The sequence below is a fragment of the Epinephelus moara genome, chromosome 1, assembly GCF_006386435.1.
Source record: "Epinephelus moara isolate mb chromosome 1, YSFRI_EMoa_1.0, whole genome shotgun sequence".
NCBI classification, from domain to species: domain Eukaryota; kingdom Metazoa; phylum Chordata; class Actinopteri; order Perciformes; family Serranidae; genus Epinephelus; species Epinephelus moara.
Window position 1 is genome coordinate 8,649,653 of NC_065506.1, and position 21,338 is coordinate 8,670,990.

The following is a 21,338-nucleotide window of genomic DNA, read 5'->3' on the forward strand; positions in this document are numbered from 1 at the left end:
GATGACTGTACTATACTGCATGAATCAATATCCTCTGTGCATTAGGACTTAGGCCTATATGAGGGGAAAATACAGCCTATAGACAAACTGAAGTCAAGAAACTGCAAATATAAGAGGTCTGTTACTGCTAGGTACAAGGTGGATGAGTTTATGTCTTTATGTGTTCACACCCCACTCCCATCTGAATTGTGTGTGTGTGTGTCTGTGTGTGTGTGTGTGTGTGTGTGTGTGTGTGTGCGTGCGTGAAGAAGTGGCTAGTGTGAGCTCCATGGGGAAGTGAGCAAGGAAGCTGGAGGTCAGGGCGTACAAGATGAATCTGCCCTGTTCAAAGGCCCTCTCTAGAGGGCAGACAGAGAAATGGAGAATTTGATCGGCACTGCTCGCATGTGTGTGTGTGTGTGTGAGAGCAAGCCTGAAAAGAGAGATTATGTGTTTATTTGTTTACACTGCCTCCAAGGTCCTGTGGTTTCTTTGACCATCACTCTTTTTTTTGGTTAAACTTTCTCACTCTCTCTGCTTAACTTGTACTTTTGCCTTCTACTTACCCTCCCTGTGTCTAACCGCCTTAAACTATCTTTTTCTTGGCTTTTAACAACAACCACCATGATAGGTCAAACCCCTAAGCTACTCTTGAACCTCCAGCAGATGCCTTGGGCGATCTGCACCACACTAGATTTTACAAAATCTCACCCAAACCTATCCACTTCCAAATGTCATTGCCACAGTCCTAAAAAGCACTGTTTGAAATGAACTTTTGAAAGAAAACGTCCCAATTCCCAATGACTTTTGCACGCATTGTTAACTACTAAAGGGAAAATGACTCAAAAAAGAAAAGACAGATGTCAATTTAAAGTTCTGTAGAGGCCTCTCAAAACATCCCACACTGCTCGTTTATTTAAGGGCGGATGCACGGTGAGGCGGCGTGCGGTTATCTGATGAGCAGGGAAATCCATTGTATCTTGAGCAGTTGAAATGGCGCTGAATGAGTGTGCATGTAATGGGATTTCCAGTCAGACAATCAATATCCAAGCTGCCCTGCAATGAGATCAGTGTCTATGAGTACATCAACACAAGTCAATGATATAGTATGGATTTTAGCCTCATCAAACTATAATTCTGTTTACTGCAGCCATCTGTCTGTACACGCTCAATTTATCACTGCACTTCTTCTCACTGCTCTTTTTCACCGATTCACCGACTGCTTATAGGTGTTGAGTTTCTTTCCAGCTCAAACACTGTTCAGGAATACAAACCACCCTTCAACTGCAGTCTTCCCACAGAGACTTTCATACCAAAAATTTAAGTACATGTATCCCCAATGGTTTCCTGAACCTGTGTCATCCGTTTAACTCATAGGGCAGTAAAGCTCTCCATGGAAACCTAATATAATACTCCAAGGCCAATATCTGCCCAATATATCAGCATAGTCCACATCTGTTCTATACCTTCCACTCTATTGTTCGTTTTCTCAAGGTAGCTGTGCTTAGTGTCATTTTCTATCTTCTTCTCTCTCCATTGGTCTTGTTATGTATCTAATAGTGTCCTTCTTTAACACACTGCTCCTCCTCCTCTTGTAAATAGAGTGTCAATAGTCACGCTTGTCTCTCAGCTTCGCTCCTACAAAGATGTTGCTGTGAGCAGACCTTTATCCTGATATGTACACACCCAACACAACATTTTTAACAGTAGTATACAAACAGGCAGGGAAGTTACGGTGAACTTCTGCACTGCAGATGTGTGGTTTCAAAATAGATACTTCACAAAGTACTTTTAATTCTGTGTGTGTGTTTTCCCTATATAACTCACATCAGCATGCGTCTCGGATCACTGAACTTTGTTTTTGTCGAGTTCAGGTGTGTATTCACATCCTAGGGCATGTGGAATTTCGGATCGTCCAGAGCAGCTATGGAGGTGTTCAGAGATGCATTTGGCCACAATGTTAAAATATAAATGCACGGAGTGTCTGGTCCACAAACAGCAACTGCAGAGATCAATTATCAATGGACGGTTAAGTTTTGAAGGATGCACAGTATCTCACATAAGTGAGTACACCCCTCCCATTTTTGCAAATACTTCATTTTATCTTTTCATGGGACAACACTATAGAAATGACACTTTGATATAACTTAAAGTAGTCAGTGTACAGCTTGTATAGTAGTATAGATTTACCTTCCTCTGAAAATTACTCAAAACACAGCCATCAACATCTAAACAGCTGGCAACATAAGTGAGTACACCCCACAGTGAACATGTCCAAATTGTGCCTAAAGTGTCAATATTTTGTGTGCCAACCATTATTATCTAGCACTGCCTTAACCCTTTTGGGCATGGAATTCACCAGAGCTCACAGGTTGCTTCAGGAATCCTCTCCCACTCCTCCATGATGACATCATGGAGCAGATGGATGTGAAGACACCTTGCGCTCCTCCACCTTCAGCTTGAGGATGCCCCACAGGAGCACAGGTGAGTTTAGGGCTGGATACATACTTGGCCACTCCATCACCTTCACCTTCAGCTTCCTCAGCAAGGCAGTTGTCATCTACTAGGTGTGTTTTGGGTCATTATCATGTTGTAAAACTGCATTGCGGCTCAGTTTCCGAAGAGGGGTGATCATGCTCTGCTTGGAATTCATGTTTCCCTAAATGAACCGAGCTCCCCAGAGCTGGCAGCACTCTTCCCTAAATGAACCGAGCTCCCCAGAGCTGGCAGCACTCATGCAGCCCCAACCCATGATGCTGCCACCGCTATACTTGACTGTAGGCAAGGGACAGTTGTCTTGGTGCTCTTTCAGCATGTGTGGCACCTTGGTGAAGAGCACCAATACAACTGTCCCTTGCCTACAGTCAAGTATAGTGGTGGCAGCATCATGGTTTGGGGCTGCATGAGTGCTGCCACCACTATACTTGACTGTAAGCAAGGGACAGTTGTCTTGGTGCTCTTTCAGCATGTGTGGCACCTTGGCGAAAAGCACCACGACAACTGTCCCTTGCTTACAGTCAAGTATAGTGGTGGCAGCATCATGGTTTGGGGCTGCATGAGTGCTGCCGGCTCTGGGGAGCTCGGTTCATTTAGGGAAACACGAATTCCAAGCAGAGCATGATCACCCCTCTTCAGAAACTGGGCTGCAAGTTTTCATTATCAAGTTTTCCAACATGATAATGACCCAAAACACACCTAGAAGATGACAACTGCCTTGCTGAGGAAGCTGAAGGTGAAGGTGATGGAGTGGCCAAGTATGTATCCAGCCCTAAACTCACCTGTGCACCTGTGGGGCATCCTCAAGCTGAAGGTGGAGGAGCGCAAGGTGTCTTTACATCTATCTGCTCTATGATGTCATCATGGAGGAGTGGGAGAGGCTTCCTGAAGCAACCTGTGAGCTCTGGTGAATTCCATCCCAAAAGGGTTAAAGGGATAGTTCAACATTTTGGCCAATTCGCCTATTGCCGTAATCCCTATAGTCATATGAGTAGGTACATTACCTTTAATTGTCAGTGCGTGCTGTTCTGAGATCGGTGGGGCAGAGCTGCCTGCTGAAATGGAGATGAACGGTACAGGTCCCTCTCTCCCTCAAAACTAATCAAATACACCATCAAATGACTCCAAAACGCTCTTGTGGGCAACTTGTAGCTTACACATTCACCAAATGAAACATTTAGCAGCTAAAATGCCATATATTTTCCTCATGAGTTGGTGGAGACCAAAACAGTGCTAAAAGGAGAGTGAAAAAAAGACAACCCCAAATTAATACTAATTTTGCATCTTTTGGATGTGGATATAGACAACTATATATTAGACAAGTATATTAATAGGCCAATGTTGTGTTTATAGTAGAGTGAGGATACACAACCCGAGCCTGATGGGAACCAATGAGTTGGGCTGGGTTTGGTCAAATATTTACAAATTATGTTTGGGATTGGGTTGGGTTAGGCGTAAAAATGACTGACCTACTGTTTGCACTGGGGTACTTCTTGTTCAGTGCTAGGGTTTGTTATCTATGTGACAACACATGAATACATTTTTCAGGAAAATACTCAAGTAGCTAGCTAACAATGTTGAACATCAGACAAAATTTTTAATGACCTAACAGTGTACTTGCTCAGGGGCACTGGCCATGTCAGCTAGCAGCTGCAGCAGCAAACTAAACTTTAGCGTTGCTGGAAGAACCACTAAACTAAGGAGGACACCGTTTCAGCCATCCACTGTGGATGGCAAACAGTTCAGTAAACAGCAATTACAGTTCAGGAAGAGTTAATGGAGATGCAGATCTGATATACGCCAACAGTGGGACTAAAAAGTTATTATTTATAACTACAGATGACATTGTGTAATGCATGCTAGTTAAACTGTTAAAATGATTTAACTACATTAGCCAAATTAAAACAATGCCTTTTGACGGTTATTTACAGGAAAATTGTAACCATGGTAACAACAATAGCCTGCCAGAGACAAACTCAGTGCTTCAGTGCATTAACTGCATTGGGCTCAGGTCGGGTTCTGACATACAAAACATAAGGCATGTTGGGTTTACTACTCTTCAAGGCTCAGATCAGGTTTGGACAGAAATATGTGGCCGGAGCAGCTTGTTGAGCTTCCATCAACTGGCCAGTATAACAAAAGAAAAAGTATTCAGCCCATGTGGCATTCAGCTTTTTAACAGGATAAGGTTAAAGGAAACCTATTATGTTTTTTCTATCACACATATAATATTACAGAGTTGGATGTTCATATTAAACGTGGCCAATGTTTCAAATGATGAAGTGAACATATTTAAAAGTAATCCCTCTGAGCAAAAACCTCAGGCTTCAGACCGTATGAATACTGTTTCCAACAGTTTTTTCTACTTTCAAAACAAGATGTCTTAAGCTGGTGACCAGTGTCTTCAAATGGTCATCTGCTTCAGGCAAAGTGTTTACATTACTTAGCCTATACTGCTACATGTAGCTACATGCTAGCATTAGGGAAAAATGTAATCCCGGTTGATGCTAATTTTCCCGGATTTAAGATCAAACCTGTCTAGTTGTGAAGACTTTGGTTAAGTAGATTTTACTGGTGAGCTTTCACAGTAGAAAGTGCCGCTATTCTCCGTCAAAGCCATTTCCTGGCTGCAATGAAGGTGCAGAATCACCAAAATACAGAACACCCGCAACTCTGATGAATCAGAGCAGAGTGGGAGTTTTCAGGAGGGGAATTAAAAAAGACAGGCAATAAAATGGAGCGTCTCAGGAAGACCGTTGAATACTGATGATGACGCACAGACAGTGTGAGGAAAAAGAAACCCCACAATACAAATATGGACCTGAAAATGAGCGTAATAGGTCCCTTTTAAAGGAAGATATAAACTGTCAGAGGTGTAAGGTTTCAATGTTAGAAAAGTTGGGTTGATGCATGAAGGTGTCTTAACAAGCTACTTTAATTATGAGAAGGCTAGTTAGATCTCAAACTTGTTATTGTAATGTCTGGTTACCGGCAATTAATCATACTGTGAAGATCAGGTTCACCTTCCATTCAAAGCAATGATTAACCTCTAAAGACTTGGAGGAGGTGGACATTTTAAACATAATTTTTCTCTGTCATAGTGCAATAAAGATCCAGCAACTGTCTGAATTACATTCAGATGAAATAACTGGTCAACAAAAGCCAATGATATAAATACAAGGGAACACTAGGATGAACTGCAACACACAATGTACAGACAGAAGCATCGACCCATTGACTCTGGGCAGTTGGGGACTGAGCAGAGGTTTCCATCCATAACAAAGAACCCAAACACCTGAGGCCTGAAATCATCCAAAATATCATCAGCAATCATATTTTCTGCCCTGTCCAACACTTTCTCCATGGTGCTTAAAGCAATTCTACATCACAGGTCTGTGTTGGGAGAAAAAAGAGAAAGAAAATACCTTGTCTTATTTTTCTGCTCATGGGAAATTAGGTTAGGGGTGATGATAAACATTTTCAGATGTCGGCTGGACACACACTGACCTACACAAAAATAAAACTTTCAAAAGTTCTCAGTATGAATGGAGAGGGAGTTCTCCATTTTCAGAACATAAGCTTTCATAATCAAGACAACATGTGAGCCGCTGTTGGTCAAGTTCTAATCCGAAGCCGTAATGATGGTACTCACAGGGGACAAAAGCAGCACAGGAACACTGGGAAATCATTTCATTATAATCTAAATGCATTTTAAATCATGTTGTGCATATTTTTGCCTTGCGGAAACTCAAACCATCAAGAAAAATTTGTGGGGCTCTTCTCTCAGTGATGGACTGAGTTTGTGTCCAAAAATCATCATCAAACTCCCTGTGAGAAATGTGGTTTATTTTTTAATGATTGAATGAAAGAACTATTCTGCAGTTTGATATTAAAATATTAAGATGGCAGGGGGAAGTCAACATGGAGAGTTAATTATTGCGAGTGTTGACTAATTATGTAGCATAACTTGGTGTGTAACAACATTGTTCAAATTGGTTTAGTTTACTTCAACGTTTACCCTTGTCACTGATGTAAGTTGGCTGGTGTTCTGCCTTTGACTTACTCTGAGAGACTTATGAGGTGAAAAATCAATCCATGGATCCATCCATTGCCTACCTGCTTATCTTCATTAGGACTGCAGGTATCCTGAGCCTATCCGACCGCTCCTTAGCTGTGGTTACATGGGCAATATTTCTTCAATCAGATTAAAAACATTCTGATTAGAGATTCCAACTTAACTGTTTAAATGGACACTAAATAAAGTGATCCGATAAGATGTGAGTTAACAGACTCCAAACTATTTAATCAGAACATAACTTTTGGGACTAAATCAGAGTGTTTGGGCCCACTGTGAAGTGTCTAATTTGCCACAGGCATGACAGAAGTTAATTTTTTCCAACATTATTGAGAATATTCAATTCACTCAATACATAATATGTAGAAGAAGCAAAAGTGGTTTCACCTGTTACCACAATTTAGTAGGAAGTTGCATAAATGTAACCTAGGTTATTTTCTGTAGCCATGAATTACAGATGTCCCCCAAACACCTCACATGCTGACCATCGGTAGTCATTACAATTTACCAATGTTCCCTAAACATCCCGTTTGCAGGCTACTGCGGTAGCAATAGACAATTGTCCTGTCCAGTAACTTGAAATTGCAGCCTGTAATAATAAATACAAAGCCTCTGTTTCACAATCGAAGAAGAAAACATTCATTAATCAAAGCACTTACACAAGAATGTGGCAGGAACAGAGAATCATCGAAACAGCTGCTGTGTCATGTCATGTGTGCCGCACACACCAGCTCCATCACCTAATATTACCCTAATGTCGGGCAAACATGCGCTAAAGAATGTATTTACTCCTACCAGAGAGAAACAATTGGATAAATGGTTATTAGGCAGTTCTATTTTATTGTTGAATGGATTATCAAAGGTTTACACCACCCCTCTTAATCTGATTGAAATTTTTTTATGATCAGTTCAGATCGGGCCAGTCTCTTCCAACTGAGGTAGTTAGATGAGGCATTTCTATTCTGAACAGGCTATTATTCAGATTATTAGGAGAACATTAGGGTCGATGTAAATGCACCTATTGAGTAATAGGCAGGACGGAACAATGGATGCAAGAGAACTGGATATAGTTCCAAGATGGCATCCTGATTAATCAAATTCAAGATTCTCACCCAATGTGTTACCTGAAAAAGTGCTTCAGGCATCTGTGTTTTTGTACATTTTCAAGCCTTTTGCTAGGTAAGTTGGCTGGTGCTTCTTGCTGTGGTGTGGCTCTTCATGACTTTCTACAAATGTCAGTGTTTTTGAAATGTATGGTAAATAGTGTTTTATTATTAAAAGGATGAAAAAGATCTTTGGGGAAATAAAGAAATGCTCCCTTTCATCTCAGCTAGCTGCAGGGGTGTTCCCTGTCTGTGTTTGATTGACTCAGGTTGATTTCAAAATGCACACTGCTCAGGAATCACTGCACAGCCCAGTCCCATTCCTGGGGACTTGGGTACAACCTGGACAGCTCTACCAGAGGGCTAACACACCTCAACAGAAAACCACAATAATGTGAACAGGCAATACAGAGTCTTCATTCCACCAGTAAACTGATGTATGCATGTATGATGTTGTTAGTCATTTTTTACAAGTACATTTTCAAGTATTTACATCCAGGTGTGATAATGAACCAGTCAGATATTCTGCGTTGGTCTTATCGTTTTTTGTGTGTGTTTAAGTGCTTGTAATCTCCAACATGTGTTTACATAAAGTTGAAAGACGCTGGGTCTGTTTGTGTGAGGAGGAGATAAGGAAAAGGGTCAGAACACGCATTTTCCTAAACGCCTCACAGACTGTATTGACTGAATGCATACATGAACTACTTCACCTTCCTTTCACAGAAAAAAAGCAGCCCTCTCTATCAGACTAATTATCTTTGACTTACATTGCTTGGGTGGATCATAATGTACTCATGTCTTCCTCAGCAGTACATCCAGTTCCACACGACTTAAGTAGGTATTAATGTACTTTCAGCTGGAGAGATTTGGATATTCTGCGGAATATGAAGACAGATCTGGTGGAAGACTCAATAAGGGGCTGTCTATGCTGTGTTTAGTCAAGATTAAAATGGGTTTGGGCCCTGAGCTTGCTGCTGTGCTGTCAGACCACTGCCGTTTGGAGCACTTACACAGCAAAGATTGACTTTACTCTAATCATTTAAGTGAAATTGACTGTGTTTTGCTTTTGGGCATTGTACGCTGATTGTCTGAATTTTTTTTGTGTTCATCTTGATGCTGCTGTTTTAGGCAGATCTTTTTAATGAAAAAAAAAAATAAGACTGTGAATTGAAATGGGAGCAGGCCCAATAATCATTCTAAAATGTTTCACTTGCACTTGAGACAAACTACCATCATATGCAAACTAAAATTTTGATGCACTTTTTTATTTATAAGACATGCTGGCATTTATAGACCATTTCAGTCTTGTGGGTGTTATGATTACAAATCACTCCCACGTCTTTGTGAGAGACTTATGAGAGTTACTGCGAGTAGGTGTTTCTGTGATGATCTGGAGAATTCAAGGATGAGGCAGATCACGGAGTACTTTCTTAATGCACGTTTTATTATGACCTCGGATCAACAATGGCTACATGTAGAAGCTATGTGATGATCTGAACAGAGAGAGACACAACTTATATAGGATGGTGACATGTATGGCTATTACCTAAAATGGTGCTTTGCTAAATTTAACTTGGCCTTTGGCCAACTAAAATTAGTCTAACTTGTCCATTCCTCAGTGAGCCTAGCACTTCTGATGCCATGACAGCTGTCATAGCGGAACATGATCCTCAGGGGGTCTTGACCTAGTATCCATTGGTCAGTGGAGATGTAAAAATACATACTAACAGTTACTCTATATGCCATTAATAATATCGGGTCTTCAACAAAATATACTAATTTCAGGTGGTTCGAAGAAACTTCAACAGCTTTATCTGTGAACCAAATATGTGTAGGGTTGGAACTCAAAAGCATTTTATCAAGTGTAAAGCCTAAAATTAAATTCATATGGTATCAATGAAAGACTCTGACTACTGAGATCAACATGAGGGAATAAGCAAAAATCCTCTCACTGAAGAAGAATCAGCACTCTATACTGCTAAACACATTAAACTCATGTTCATAGTGTGGTGTTTCTTTCTTTAACCTTTCAATCTTTGGCCAAGAACAAGCTGAAGGCATTGGTTTGCTGAAGATTTGTTAAGTAGAGCAGGGAATATTAGAGCACATTGACTAAGTAGCCATGGTACACTTTGGTTTTTGGGCAAGTTGCTTGCGATGAATAGCACCAACTACAGGTAAGAAACTCAATGTGCTTTGCACATTGCCCTTTTAAAATAAAAAGATTTGTTAGTTTTGAAGCTTAGTGAATCCAAACCAAAAAATGGAACCAGCTATCATAATCAACTAGGGCTGTACCAGACTGACAGTTATGTTAGTCGGATTGGATTTAGTTGTTCAATACAAATATTGGATTATTTGTTCCTTTTTTTTCATATAGAGTTTGTGCAGGATTTGGCAGGACGTTCAGGGTTACAGCAACATTTACACAATATAGTAAACAAGCAATATTAGCTCTCACGGCTAATGTTTACTAACTCCCCTAGCAATGAATCAGAAATGGGCAATGACATGGTTTGCCAACCGTAGATATCAAACAAAAGCCAGAGACTATATGGTATTAGGTTGCTGTGAGCTGTATATTTACACAAATGTCCCTAAAGTAAACTGCACATTGACTAATGAAACAAAACTAAACAAATAAATAAATTAATTAATCAAGACTGCTCGACTTGAAGAATCTAAGTCAACTAAGGGGTTTTTGACTGAAGATTTGAGTCTTCAGCTTCCACTGGGCAGCCCTTGAACCAACCCATGTTACAGGTGGAAAGGAAGAAATAAGTGATGATGTTTCTCATACGTCTTTAAGTCAACTTGCTATTTTTGAATTCTGTGACTCTCCATTGGCTGCCTACTTTATGTAAATAAAACTTAGTTTGAATCTCTCTCATGTGCTTTACTGTTTGTTCAGTCTTCCTCCAAACTCTCAACAATGCACAAAGATAACCTTGGAAACATCTTCACCTTGAAGGACTTTGGTGTGATAGAATCAATGCAGCAATCACTGAACTGACTGCTCAGCTCATCTGGGGGAGGGGATTGTATGGATGTATTCAGTATGTGAGTCACTGACCAACATCTGTGTCCTTAATCTGATATCCTTCTTTAACCCTTTTAAACCTGAGTAAATTGGCTTGATTTCTTTCAAAAACATGGGAAGAAAGCAATGAGCAATGAAAGAAGAAATGACTCAAAAAATTGCAAAAATTACTAAAAGAGACAATCAAAAACAAGACAATCAGTTGTAAAAAAAGAAAGTTTAAAGCAAACAAACAAGAAAATAACCTGGACGAAGTGCTTAAAAATCACAATAATTCTGCACCATTATTTCAAATAGATAATAATAATAATAATAATAATCTATCTTTTTTGTTTTTTCCCTAGTTTTTGTTTTTTTTAAGTAATTTCCTAAAACTATTATTTTTGCACTTTGTGGGACATTTCTTACCAAGTTGCTCAAGGTTAAAAAGTTTAAATACTTGCCAAAGGCGTTTGAAAGCAGCACAAGAAAAGTGATGTCGCTCCAGGTTTCAAAGGGTTAATCTACGTGCTCTAAGTCTGTATGTCTGCTTAAGGCCCCACAGAAACACCATAGTGGTAATTTTGTATCCATCCATGTCCATTCTTGATTATACACTGTTTTCGTAGTCTGCTTACATGTGAAATTTCTCAGACTGTTGTCTCTCATCTTGTCTCTTTCCTGTGTGTGTATCTCATTTACTTGAGTCGAAATGGTTACTGAAATGCACAGAATCAATTGGCTGAGTTGCATCATGTGAGGTGATTTACAATGCATGCCACTGGCCTGTGAGTTTCCTTGGCTCCGATACTGCACTGCACTTAAAATAGAAACGTCCTGTCAATTTAATAATTCTCAATAGTTCACCAGTCTGGGTCCAGATAGGGTGGCATCTGGGTCTGGACCCACACCACGGTCTGCCTATTAGTGACCTTAGGGGAATGGAGAGGGATGGCAGGTTTAAAAGGGTGATGCAATTTGGTCATTTTACTAACAAGGGGGATGTCATCCCACCTAACATCACCCACTGGTTATAGATCATCACAAATTAAATGACCCCAAAGGTTAATATATAATCTGTAGATTTTCTGGTGTCTTAATATCAGCAACTGAACCACTAGTTCACTTCACATCTACAATCATGAAAAGGTGAACTTACTATATTCAGAGCAAATCTGCTGCCCGTCTCTGGGATGACAGGCTGACTATTGCTATGGTGATTAATTGGGAAATGTACATGATGTACCAAGATAGCATGTTCCAGTGCTTGCATGAAATGACCTGAATGATCATTACCAGTTTAATGCAAGAAATAACATGATTCATGTTATTATTCTCACCATGCTTTTCCATGTTTGCTTATGCTTTGTGCTTCAGGATTTTTCTTTCCCAGAGATTTGCAAGAGACAACTCTTAAATGTCAGATGGTTGGGCTTTCTCCAAAGTGCAACAATAAGCAGTGTTGGGAAAATTACATTTTAAACTGCAGTTTACCAAACTACCAGCTACGCAATTAAAAGTAGTTAAACTATACATCTCTCAAATAATAATTAGCCTGTCAAAATAAAACTTCTTTCAAAAAGTAGTTCTCCTAAATCCAAACTACATCGCGGGAAATAATCACAATAGTCCTATGTCTCATATTGTTAAATTGAGGCACAGCTGAACTGAAACTGAGTAAAGTGCAGGTGTGTTTGATTTAGACACTAAGGCAGATCAATCCTCTCCTAGGCAGCCTGAGGATGTGTTTTAAGGAGAGGATAGGGAACAACTGTTGGGTGGAATTAGAAAATGCTAAACTTTGATGGAAATTCATAGTATTCGATCACAGACATCTTGGTTGCAAACCATATTTTAGTCAAATATCAAGTGAATGTCCATAAATGAAAACTGTGGCCAATAAGCTGTGGCATTGTTCCTCATTGTATGGCATTAAACATCATGAGCATACTAATATGTGTTTGTATTTAACTACATAAACTACATGACCCAAATTAGTTCAGTACTGAAAAAAAAAAAAACTACTGAGATTTGAATGTATCTAAACTGCCATCCAACTACTGCAAATTGTAGTTAAACTAGTAAATGAAGTACATGTTGGCAACTATTCCCCAACACTGCCAGTAAGTGATAGTTTTCCTTACTCTCCGTACTGTGTGACAAAAACGTGACAAATGAGCACATACATGCGAACATTCACTGTGATGGATTTTAAATGTGTTATCAAACTGAAATTAATGAAACCAAAGGGTACCAAGATCTTAAAAAATGTCTGGCAATATTGTAAGGCATTCAAAAATCTGCATATGATAGGTTGAAGCATGCACCACTTCTAGTTCAGTCCTTTCAAATTAAAAGCCTAAATGATAGTTTTCACAACAGTGTGGCCAGGATCCACATGACATAAATCTTATCATAATCACCTCAACTTTTGTGCAGTCTTACGTCCCTGTATCAATATTGACACAATGCTTTTTTGTCATATGTCCTACAGTTGTCCCTTGTTATAGTTACTCAAAAATCTAAACAAACACAACTTGTGATCGTTTTCTGTTGTCAAATCAGTTTAACAAACATGTAGAAGCCAAAATAAGCAAACAGAATAAATGAATTCTCATCGTTGAGTGCCAAATCAATATTCAAGCTACATGATAAATTCAAAGGGCTAGGTTATTAATCATTGATATTGTCAAGAGATGGCCGAGTGGACTTTGACTTGGCGTGTTGCCGTGCTGACATTTCTCAACTAGAAACTTTGTTCTGAACCCACAACCCCAAAGGAGGACCCTGGGGACTGTCACCGGGTCAGCTCTGCCAGTCTACCAGTTCCATCATTGGAAGAGTAAAAGGACAACTCCAAGAGTTTCTCTTTGGATAAAACTGTTCAGACCAGAGCCATCAACTCAACTACATTAATAAAAAATGGCAAAGTCAATGCATCTAATGTAATCTGCCATTAGAGATTTTATAATGGGAAAATATATTTATATATGGAAAAGCAAGAGAAATGACTGCAAACACAAATTAAACATCTAAAGAGGTTAACTTACTTTGGATATTATTTCTATCTGTATTTTCTATTAATTCTTTTTCCTTTTTTATCTTGATTAACAAGGCAAAGCGTCGACAGCCATCATACAAAAGGCTGTCAGGCTGTACTGTGGCTTTAAGCTAAATGCGAACATCAGCATGCTCCCATAGTTAGAATGACAATGTTAACATGCTGACATTTAGCAGGTAATGTTTACCATCAGTGTTGGGCGAGTTACGCTCAAAATGTAATAAATTACATATTACTAGCTACCTTCACTTGAGAGTAATAAGTAACTTATTACACTACTTTTGCGTTACTTTCACCAAAATGACCTCAGAGGAGCTACTAGGTATTTTAAATGGATGAGGGTCATGTTGTTTCACAGCAGGTAATCAAAGCACAGAAGCTCCAGTTTATTACAGTTCATTTCAGATCCAGTGCTGCAGGTCTGACCCATTCATGCATTCACATACAGTGGTTAGCACTTTGTATTAAAATCCCCTGCTTATATTAATAATAGCGTGATGATATAGACCAATTAAACAGTCTAGACTATTTAAAATAAATGAATAGCCTTGGACACAGGGAGGGTCAGGCAGAGGATCAAAGTCTGATAATTATGAGATATGGATAAATATTTGTGGGCCAATGATATGAAACACCATTAATAAATATTAAGGTTAGCACAACATGGGATGAGATCAAGTCACTATGAGGAGTGCAAATGAATACACCAGAGCTGGAAGACTCACCTGCCGGTGCCCGGTGCGCCAGTCAATACGGCATGACCCAGATGTGCCGATCACTGGCACTGCCTTATATGCCTATAATTTAGCTTATGACACACAACAACCCTTGGGGGATACTTTTTTTTCTGGTGGCACACTGGTGGAAGTGGAGCAGTGTAGATCAGTGTGGATAAATGAAAAATGAAAACAATTAACAGATTACTCCATGTGGTAACGTGTTACGTAACATTGTAAATGTAATAATATTACCTGAAATCCTGTTGGTAATGCGTTATATTACTTTGTTACTGCTAAAATGTAATACATTACTGTAATGCATTACTTTTGTAATGTGTTAACCCCAACACTGATTACCATGTTCACTATCTAAGCTGACCATGTCACCATATTAACATTTGCTAATTAGCATGTAAAAGTCATTAGTTTTGCAGGCATTCAATCATAAATAAAAGTATTGGACACATTAAAATATCAACATGATGACGGCACTAGAGGAAAAGAGACTGGGTCACCAAAAAATTTCAATTTCATCCTGTGGGGAACATGAAGAGCTGTACCAAAATACATGGCAATCCATCCAACAGTTGTTGAGGTATTTCAGTCTGGACCAAAATCAAAGTCAAATGGCTACGATAAGGTAATTGCCAAATTTGGCTGGATACAACCCCACTGTATATATCCTCACTTTTCAAAGTTGACCATACAAGACTGGACAATAAGATCAAAGAGAATTACCTAATATGAATTCTGTTTTAGAGTGGAGTTTGTCTTTAATCTTCACCCATCATATCATTCTTAAGAACAGTCAATTTTTCTTCAGCACTGCATCAGGAGAGTTGCTGCCCTCCTTTTGTTCTTGCTATTCAAACATTTGGAGTCTGCACAAGCAATATTGGAATAGGGCTTCAAGAAAAAATGTCTCTCTTGCTGCTATTTAAATTTCAGAGTGAGGAACGCTTGACCGATCGAGCACGGAATGCTTTACCGATTGAAATTACTACCAAAGCCCCTGGAGCATTGATCTCAATTTCTGCAGGTTTGGGTAAACAGCACCTTATACGCCTACAAATCAAGTAATTAACACTTAAAACAGAACTGAGCCTCAGCAGGATCAAGGTCAGATGTCGCATTCAATATGAGCCCAAAGCTAAGTTTGAAGAGAGATATTGTGGAATGAAGGTGAGAAGAAGAGAAGGAGAAATGATCATTTGAGCGGTGTCTGTCTGGTCTCAGGGTGCGAAGGAGGTGCCCTCTGAATCACCAATGAGACAAGCAGACATGGCCAGCAGCAGTGTGACATTGACACCATCTCTCTCAGCACTACATATCTCCTGATTTCCCTTCTCTGGCTGTGTTGTGCGCTGCCTCCGCTTTGTAATCTTTTCAGCTCCCTCTTGTTTTCGTCTGGTATTGTGCTGTGTCCTGTTTTATTCTGTACTTCTCTGATCTGTTTTCTTCTCTGGTACTGTGCTCTGTCTCATACTGCTCTTTACTGTTCAGTTGTATTGTCCTCAATTAAACAAGGGGAACATGTCATCCTACTGACAACTCATTCTCCGTGTACGACTGCGCCCGAGGCACTTTCTCAGCAGAGGATCCTTTAGGAATAGGAACACAGAGCTAAAGGTACAGGCAGATGAATATTCAACAAGCAAAACAGACAGGCAGATGGAAAAAACGTGGATCTGAACAATAGACAACCAGACACTAGTGTGTTGCAGTCCATCCACCCACAGGCCAGAGGAAATGCTTGCACAGTACCACTGCAAAAGTTTAGCGGCTATAGTCATAACCTACAATACCTCCTGAGACTTTCTGGCCTTTTACAAAAGAATGCTTGACTATGATAAAAACCATGATCAGTTCATTACTGGCTTTAAGCTATATAAGTCATTATCAAAGAGACAATGAAAATGAAAAGTCTTTTATAGGCATCCAAACAAAGAAAGAACCAGCACTGGCAAAGTTGTCGTTTCATTAACTCTGTATATACTTTTATGTTCATGAACCCCTTCCACTGTATAAGTTGCTCCCTATAAGCTCTTGTTCAGGGGTTTTCAAAGCCTGACACTTTTGGCCCCCTATCAGACAAAATCTGCATCCACATGTCCCTTTCACCTAACGCAGCACTTTCTTTGCTCCAAGTCTTTCCCTGCACCCTTTTTTTTAAGAGAGCTCAGGAAAATTGATCACAAGTGACTGTTCAGCCTTCATGTCAGTGAGATACCGTTCTACATCTGGGCTGTGTAAAGTATAAATGGTTCGGACATTTAAGATGCTCTCTTAACACTCATTACAACAGCCACTCAAACCCTTTGTTTTACCTTTGCTTGCTGTTTTCACAAATGTGCACAAAAAGGGATGTGGCTGTAGTGAGATGTATATAAAGATAAGGAGCCTCGGCTAGAAGGAGACCCAAACAGTAATTATTACATTCTATTCAAAATGGTGTATGTTGTCAGGTCTGTGTTCATGTGAGTGTGATTACACTGTCCCTAGGGTCTTACCATACCCTGTACAACAAGCCTCTAAGGGTAAAGTAATGCACTAATTATCAAAGAAATGTCTACTACATCATTAAAACATCTGGGAAACAATCATCATCATTATAGTGTGTGTGTGTGTGTGTGCATGTGCGTGCATGTGTGTGCGTTTGTGTTTGTATGAAAGATACCGTTTTTTCAGGTCTAGATTTCAGGTCTGTGCTGTACTCTTAACACGTTAGTCATTTATCAGTTCACTGAATGGCATTTTTCATGGTGAGGATCCATCTCCCTGTTAACTTCTTGGCTGACCTAACCTTTGGTAGCGGACTCACTACAATATAAGTTCACTATCAAGGCTAAAAGAATTCCAAGACACGACACTTGTGTTTACTTTGAGTCAGACTTAAAAATTTTTTTAAATGTAGGAGGCTTATGATTATTTTTTAAAGAATAGATTTTCATTTCTTTCAAGATTATGCATTTTTAGCAGGCAATGGATAGATCTACATTCCTGGGCTATTCACAGGATGTCTACAGGTATTGGACATTAAATTTAAGGTTTATAAGACATTTTCTGGGTAGTTTTTAACCAAATTTAAGAACGATTTTTGAACAAATATTGTTTTCTTATTCAAGCATTGCAAATAAGTATAAAAGTCAAGCTGTATATATGTGGTCGCTAAGCTGGACTCAGCTTATTATTTATAAAATTGAATTTATGTTTTAAAGGGACATTGTGTAACATTTTCAGTTGTTTATTGGCAAAAATTGATGTCTGCATTCATAAATATGTCATCACTGGTGTACTATTACCTCTACCAATAATCTGACTTATTCTCGTAAAAGGAGAATTTCAGGGTAAGTGCGGGTAAGTCGTCTGTGGGGTTCCATAACATTTCGCCATCTTGAGAATACATCCGCCAGCAAGGGACATACAGCCCCGCCTTTGGCGTTTTCGTTGACAGCCAGGCCAGAGCTGCGTGACTGAGGAGCCGAAGGAGAGGAGCAAGAGGTGCTTCGCTACTACCCTGGCAAATTTGAAACAAAGTCCCACTCTTTGAGCATAATGCAGGATCATGCATATGCAGCATCATGGGAGACGGAATCCTTGTCGCAATGCAATCACAGGCCAGTGCCGCTGTTGGCTGTTAGCCGCGCTAACAGCGGCTACATTACCTTTCTCCTTCAGCAGCTCTCTCCACCTGGGAAAGGCAACCCCAATGATGACCCTCGTTTTTTTAATTCGCCGGTCATGCTGCCTGTTTGATTCCCTTTTGCGCTTTCTTGGCGACGAGGATTCCGTCTCCCGTGATGCTGCATATGCTCAAAAAGTGGGACTTTGTTATGCTGCAGTAGTGCCCTGGTAGTAGCGGTGCTGGCCGCTAACAGCGGCTAACAGCTGTTAGCGGCGCAGTGATGCGAGGAGAGGGATGAGGTGTGTGAGGCTGAGCCACTTGTCAGTTGTCAAAGGACAAGATGTGATTGGTTTGTTTCGATTTACACCCACCCCAACAGTCCTACGTTGTAAACACAGCCAGCATGGTGAGGAGGGGGTTTGTCAACTCGTGTCCCGTGTGCCTGTGTAGGAGCCTGAATGAATACTCCATAAAGTATTGGATGACATGGTTTCATCAATGTTATCATAGCTTTTTGGTACACAGCGGCTACAGTTGTTGCAATACGCGTTTGAAACAGTGAGGCGCTAGAGTGCGCTATCCGTTTGAATGCAATATATGATTTCAAGGATAGATGGGAGAAATTCCTACACACTGTGGCTTTAAGGACCTGCAGACACAGTGGTCTGGTGTTACTTGTTTAAATATATAAAATTGTCATATATTATGTATGTTTCTTCAGTAATCACCTAGATATTTTTTATTTATTTTGTTTTGAGGTTTTTAGGGTGGGGTTGGTGGTGTAACTGGGGCACAGTAGCAGCAATCAGGATGAAAAAATAATGGGGACACATTGTACAGCATGGCAACATACAATATATATGATGATACTGCATGTGGCTGTATTATGTTGTCTTGCTGCACCTGCAGAGTAAGTGTTTTCTAAATTTCTACAACAGGGATGGAAAGTGTTATTATGAAAATAGTCATACTGAAAACAGTCATGACAATAGACCCCAGGCTGATAAACACCTGAATTTCCCCTTTAAGTCTTGTGACGGGGTAATTTCTGATCCTGGTTGGATTCCTCTTTCACACTGTTTCTTCGGGGGGAAAGCAAAATGCTAACACAAAATAAACACACACAAAAACAACAGAGTCCTCCTTCTGTGCAATCATCCCCTCATCACTCTATGTGTAACATGCCGCAGATGTGTAACATGCAATAGCTTACCTAGTAAGGCCATAAAGCAGATACAGATGGCAAAGAGGGAGCTGAAGCTCAGGCCCACATCTTCCCTGTAGATGGCCAGTGTTGTCTCGCAGTGGCGTCCTCTGTAACCCTCTGGACAGTGGCAGGTGAATTTGGAGGGTGACTGGGCCACACAGGTCCCCCGGTGACAAGGCCGAGTAGCACAGAGGGTATAGACACAGGACTTTCTGGTCCCGTTCACACGAATCATGTGGCCAGGAGGACATCTGCAAAAAAAAGAGTTAGACAGAGAGAAGAGGGAGCGGATGTAAAGAGAAAAACAAAAGAATCATAATGTTAGACCCATAATTTTTGCACAGAAATAATATACATTGGATTTCAAAAACATTTAAATGTTTTTGCGGATAATACCATTTTCTTTTGCAGTGAAAATCATTTGAAACAACTTTTAGATACAGCGGAAAAGTCACTGAAATCTCTACAAAAGTCATGTTGATTTTAAATGTTATGCACACATACATCTATGCAGTATTTCACTTTAAGATTGCATAGATGTAGGTGTGCGGAAATCTTTTCTACCAGTTTGGACTTACTGATGTTTCCAGCATCTTGCCAATACTAAGCTGGGTCCGACCCTCTCTTTTCTTTGTCATGAGTCCCAGTATGTATTCCACTGGTTAGCTAATTGTTGCTGCTCTGCACTGTGTTCATATAGCAGTTACCACTGATAACTTCGTCTAGACCCATGATGGCGAAACAGCATTGTCGTTGAAGGGTAGCGCACACCCTGTGATTCCCTCCAAGGTTAACAATGTTAGCCCTGTCAGCACTGTTGCCGTTGTTAGCACTGTTCATGCTGTTTGCACAGTTAGCTGCTAGCCACCAGCTCCGCCACCTCCATGTTAAGAGCTGTGTGCAAACAATCCTTGCTCAGACTCTGAGCCATAAATATGCTCTGAATGTGGCATACAGCTCATTTAACAAACTATCACTGATCTTAAAGAAAGACTAAATTCACTTTAAAGACTAAATTAAACATTATTGGAGAGCAGGCAACAAATACACGAAGCAATCTCATGATTAATGATGTTGAAATAGAGAGTGTGTCTGTAATTTCATCTCTGGGAGTAATAATGGATGATAAATTATGCTGGAAACCACATATAAATTATATCAAAGCAAAGGTTTAACAGTCAGTTGCCACATTGTGTAAAAATTAAGGATTTTCTAACTCAAGCGTCATAATATACATTATACTGCTCCCTTGTAGTTCCATATATAACATCAACCAACAAACTCGCTGTTTAGTAAATTTAAGTCTCTAAAATCTTGAAATTTGGTCGACTTTAAGTGTCTCAAATCATGCATCAATTTAAAAATTCGTTACTACCTGAAAGTATACAAAAGGTTGTTTGAAGTAAGAGAGAGTCAATGTGATTTTAGAAGCATCTGCATATTGATAATAATAATAATAATAATAATACTATACAGTTATATAGAACTTTCAATTCTAATTTCAACATGTAGTTCTCAGATGTGCATGACACCAGATTTGATTAGGTGAATGTGTATCCCCCTGAGGAGATAAAAAAACACAGCATGTAAATAAAAGCAGAGGAACAAGAGAATAAGCAAAATCATATTGGACAGTAACGGCATTAGAATATAAAATGAAGATGAACATGAATATAGGATAAAGCAGTATCTAGATGAATGTTTACTACTTCCTACAGTGGAAAAAGTGAATTCCTCTCATTGAATCATCGTCTACAGATGTACACTTCAATAGAGAATGAACTGGAGGACATGAAAATGCTGACTGTGGCTCTGGCGGTAACAAGGATGATTTTATGCAGACAGGGGCACATTTTCTGCCTCACTTCAGAAAGCACCACTATAATTAAAAGCTCATTTGGGTGTAACAGCTCAAACAAACATTTTACGAGCCCATTAATTCAGTATCCCTCTCAATGTCTATGGAGCAGCTCCAGGCTGTACATTTTGATGACATCAGAGACGAGTCTTGCCTCTGGTCTCTGGAGCTTTCTTCACGCTTATAAATATTGACT

The 21,338-nt window shown here is 39.8% G+C and overlaps 1 protein-coding gene across 1 annotated transcript in view; it reads right to left on the reverse strand.

Moving 5' to 3' along the window:
• Nucleotides 1-21,338, reverse strand: part of si:ch211-186j3.6 (neural-cadherin) — a 446,142-nt gene that overhangs the window by 14,499 nt on the left and 410,305 nt on the right. The window contains 1 exon segment of the mRNA XM_050049923.1: nucleotides 19,291-19,535. Within this exon segment, the coding sequence (XP_049905880.1) occupies nucleotides 19,291-19,535 (245 nt within the window).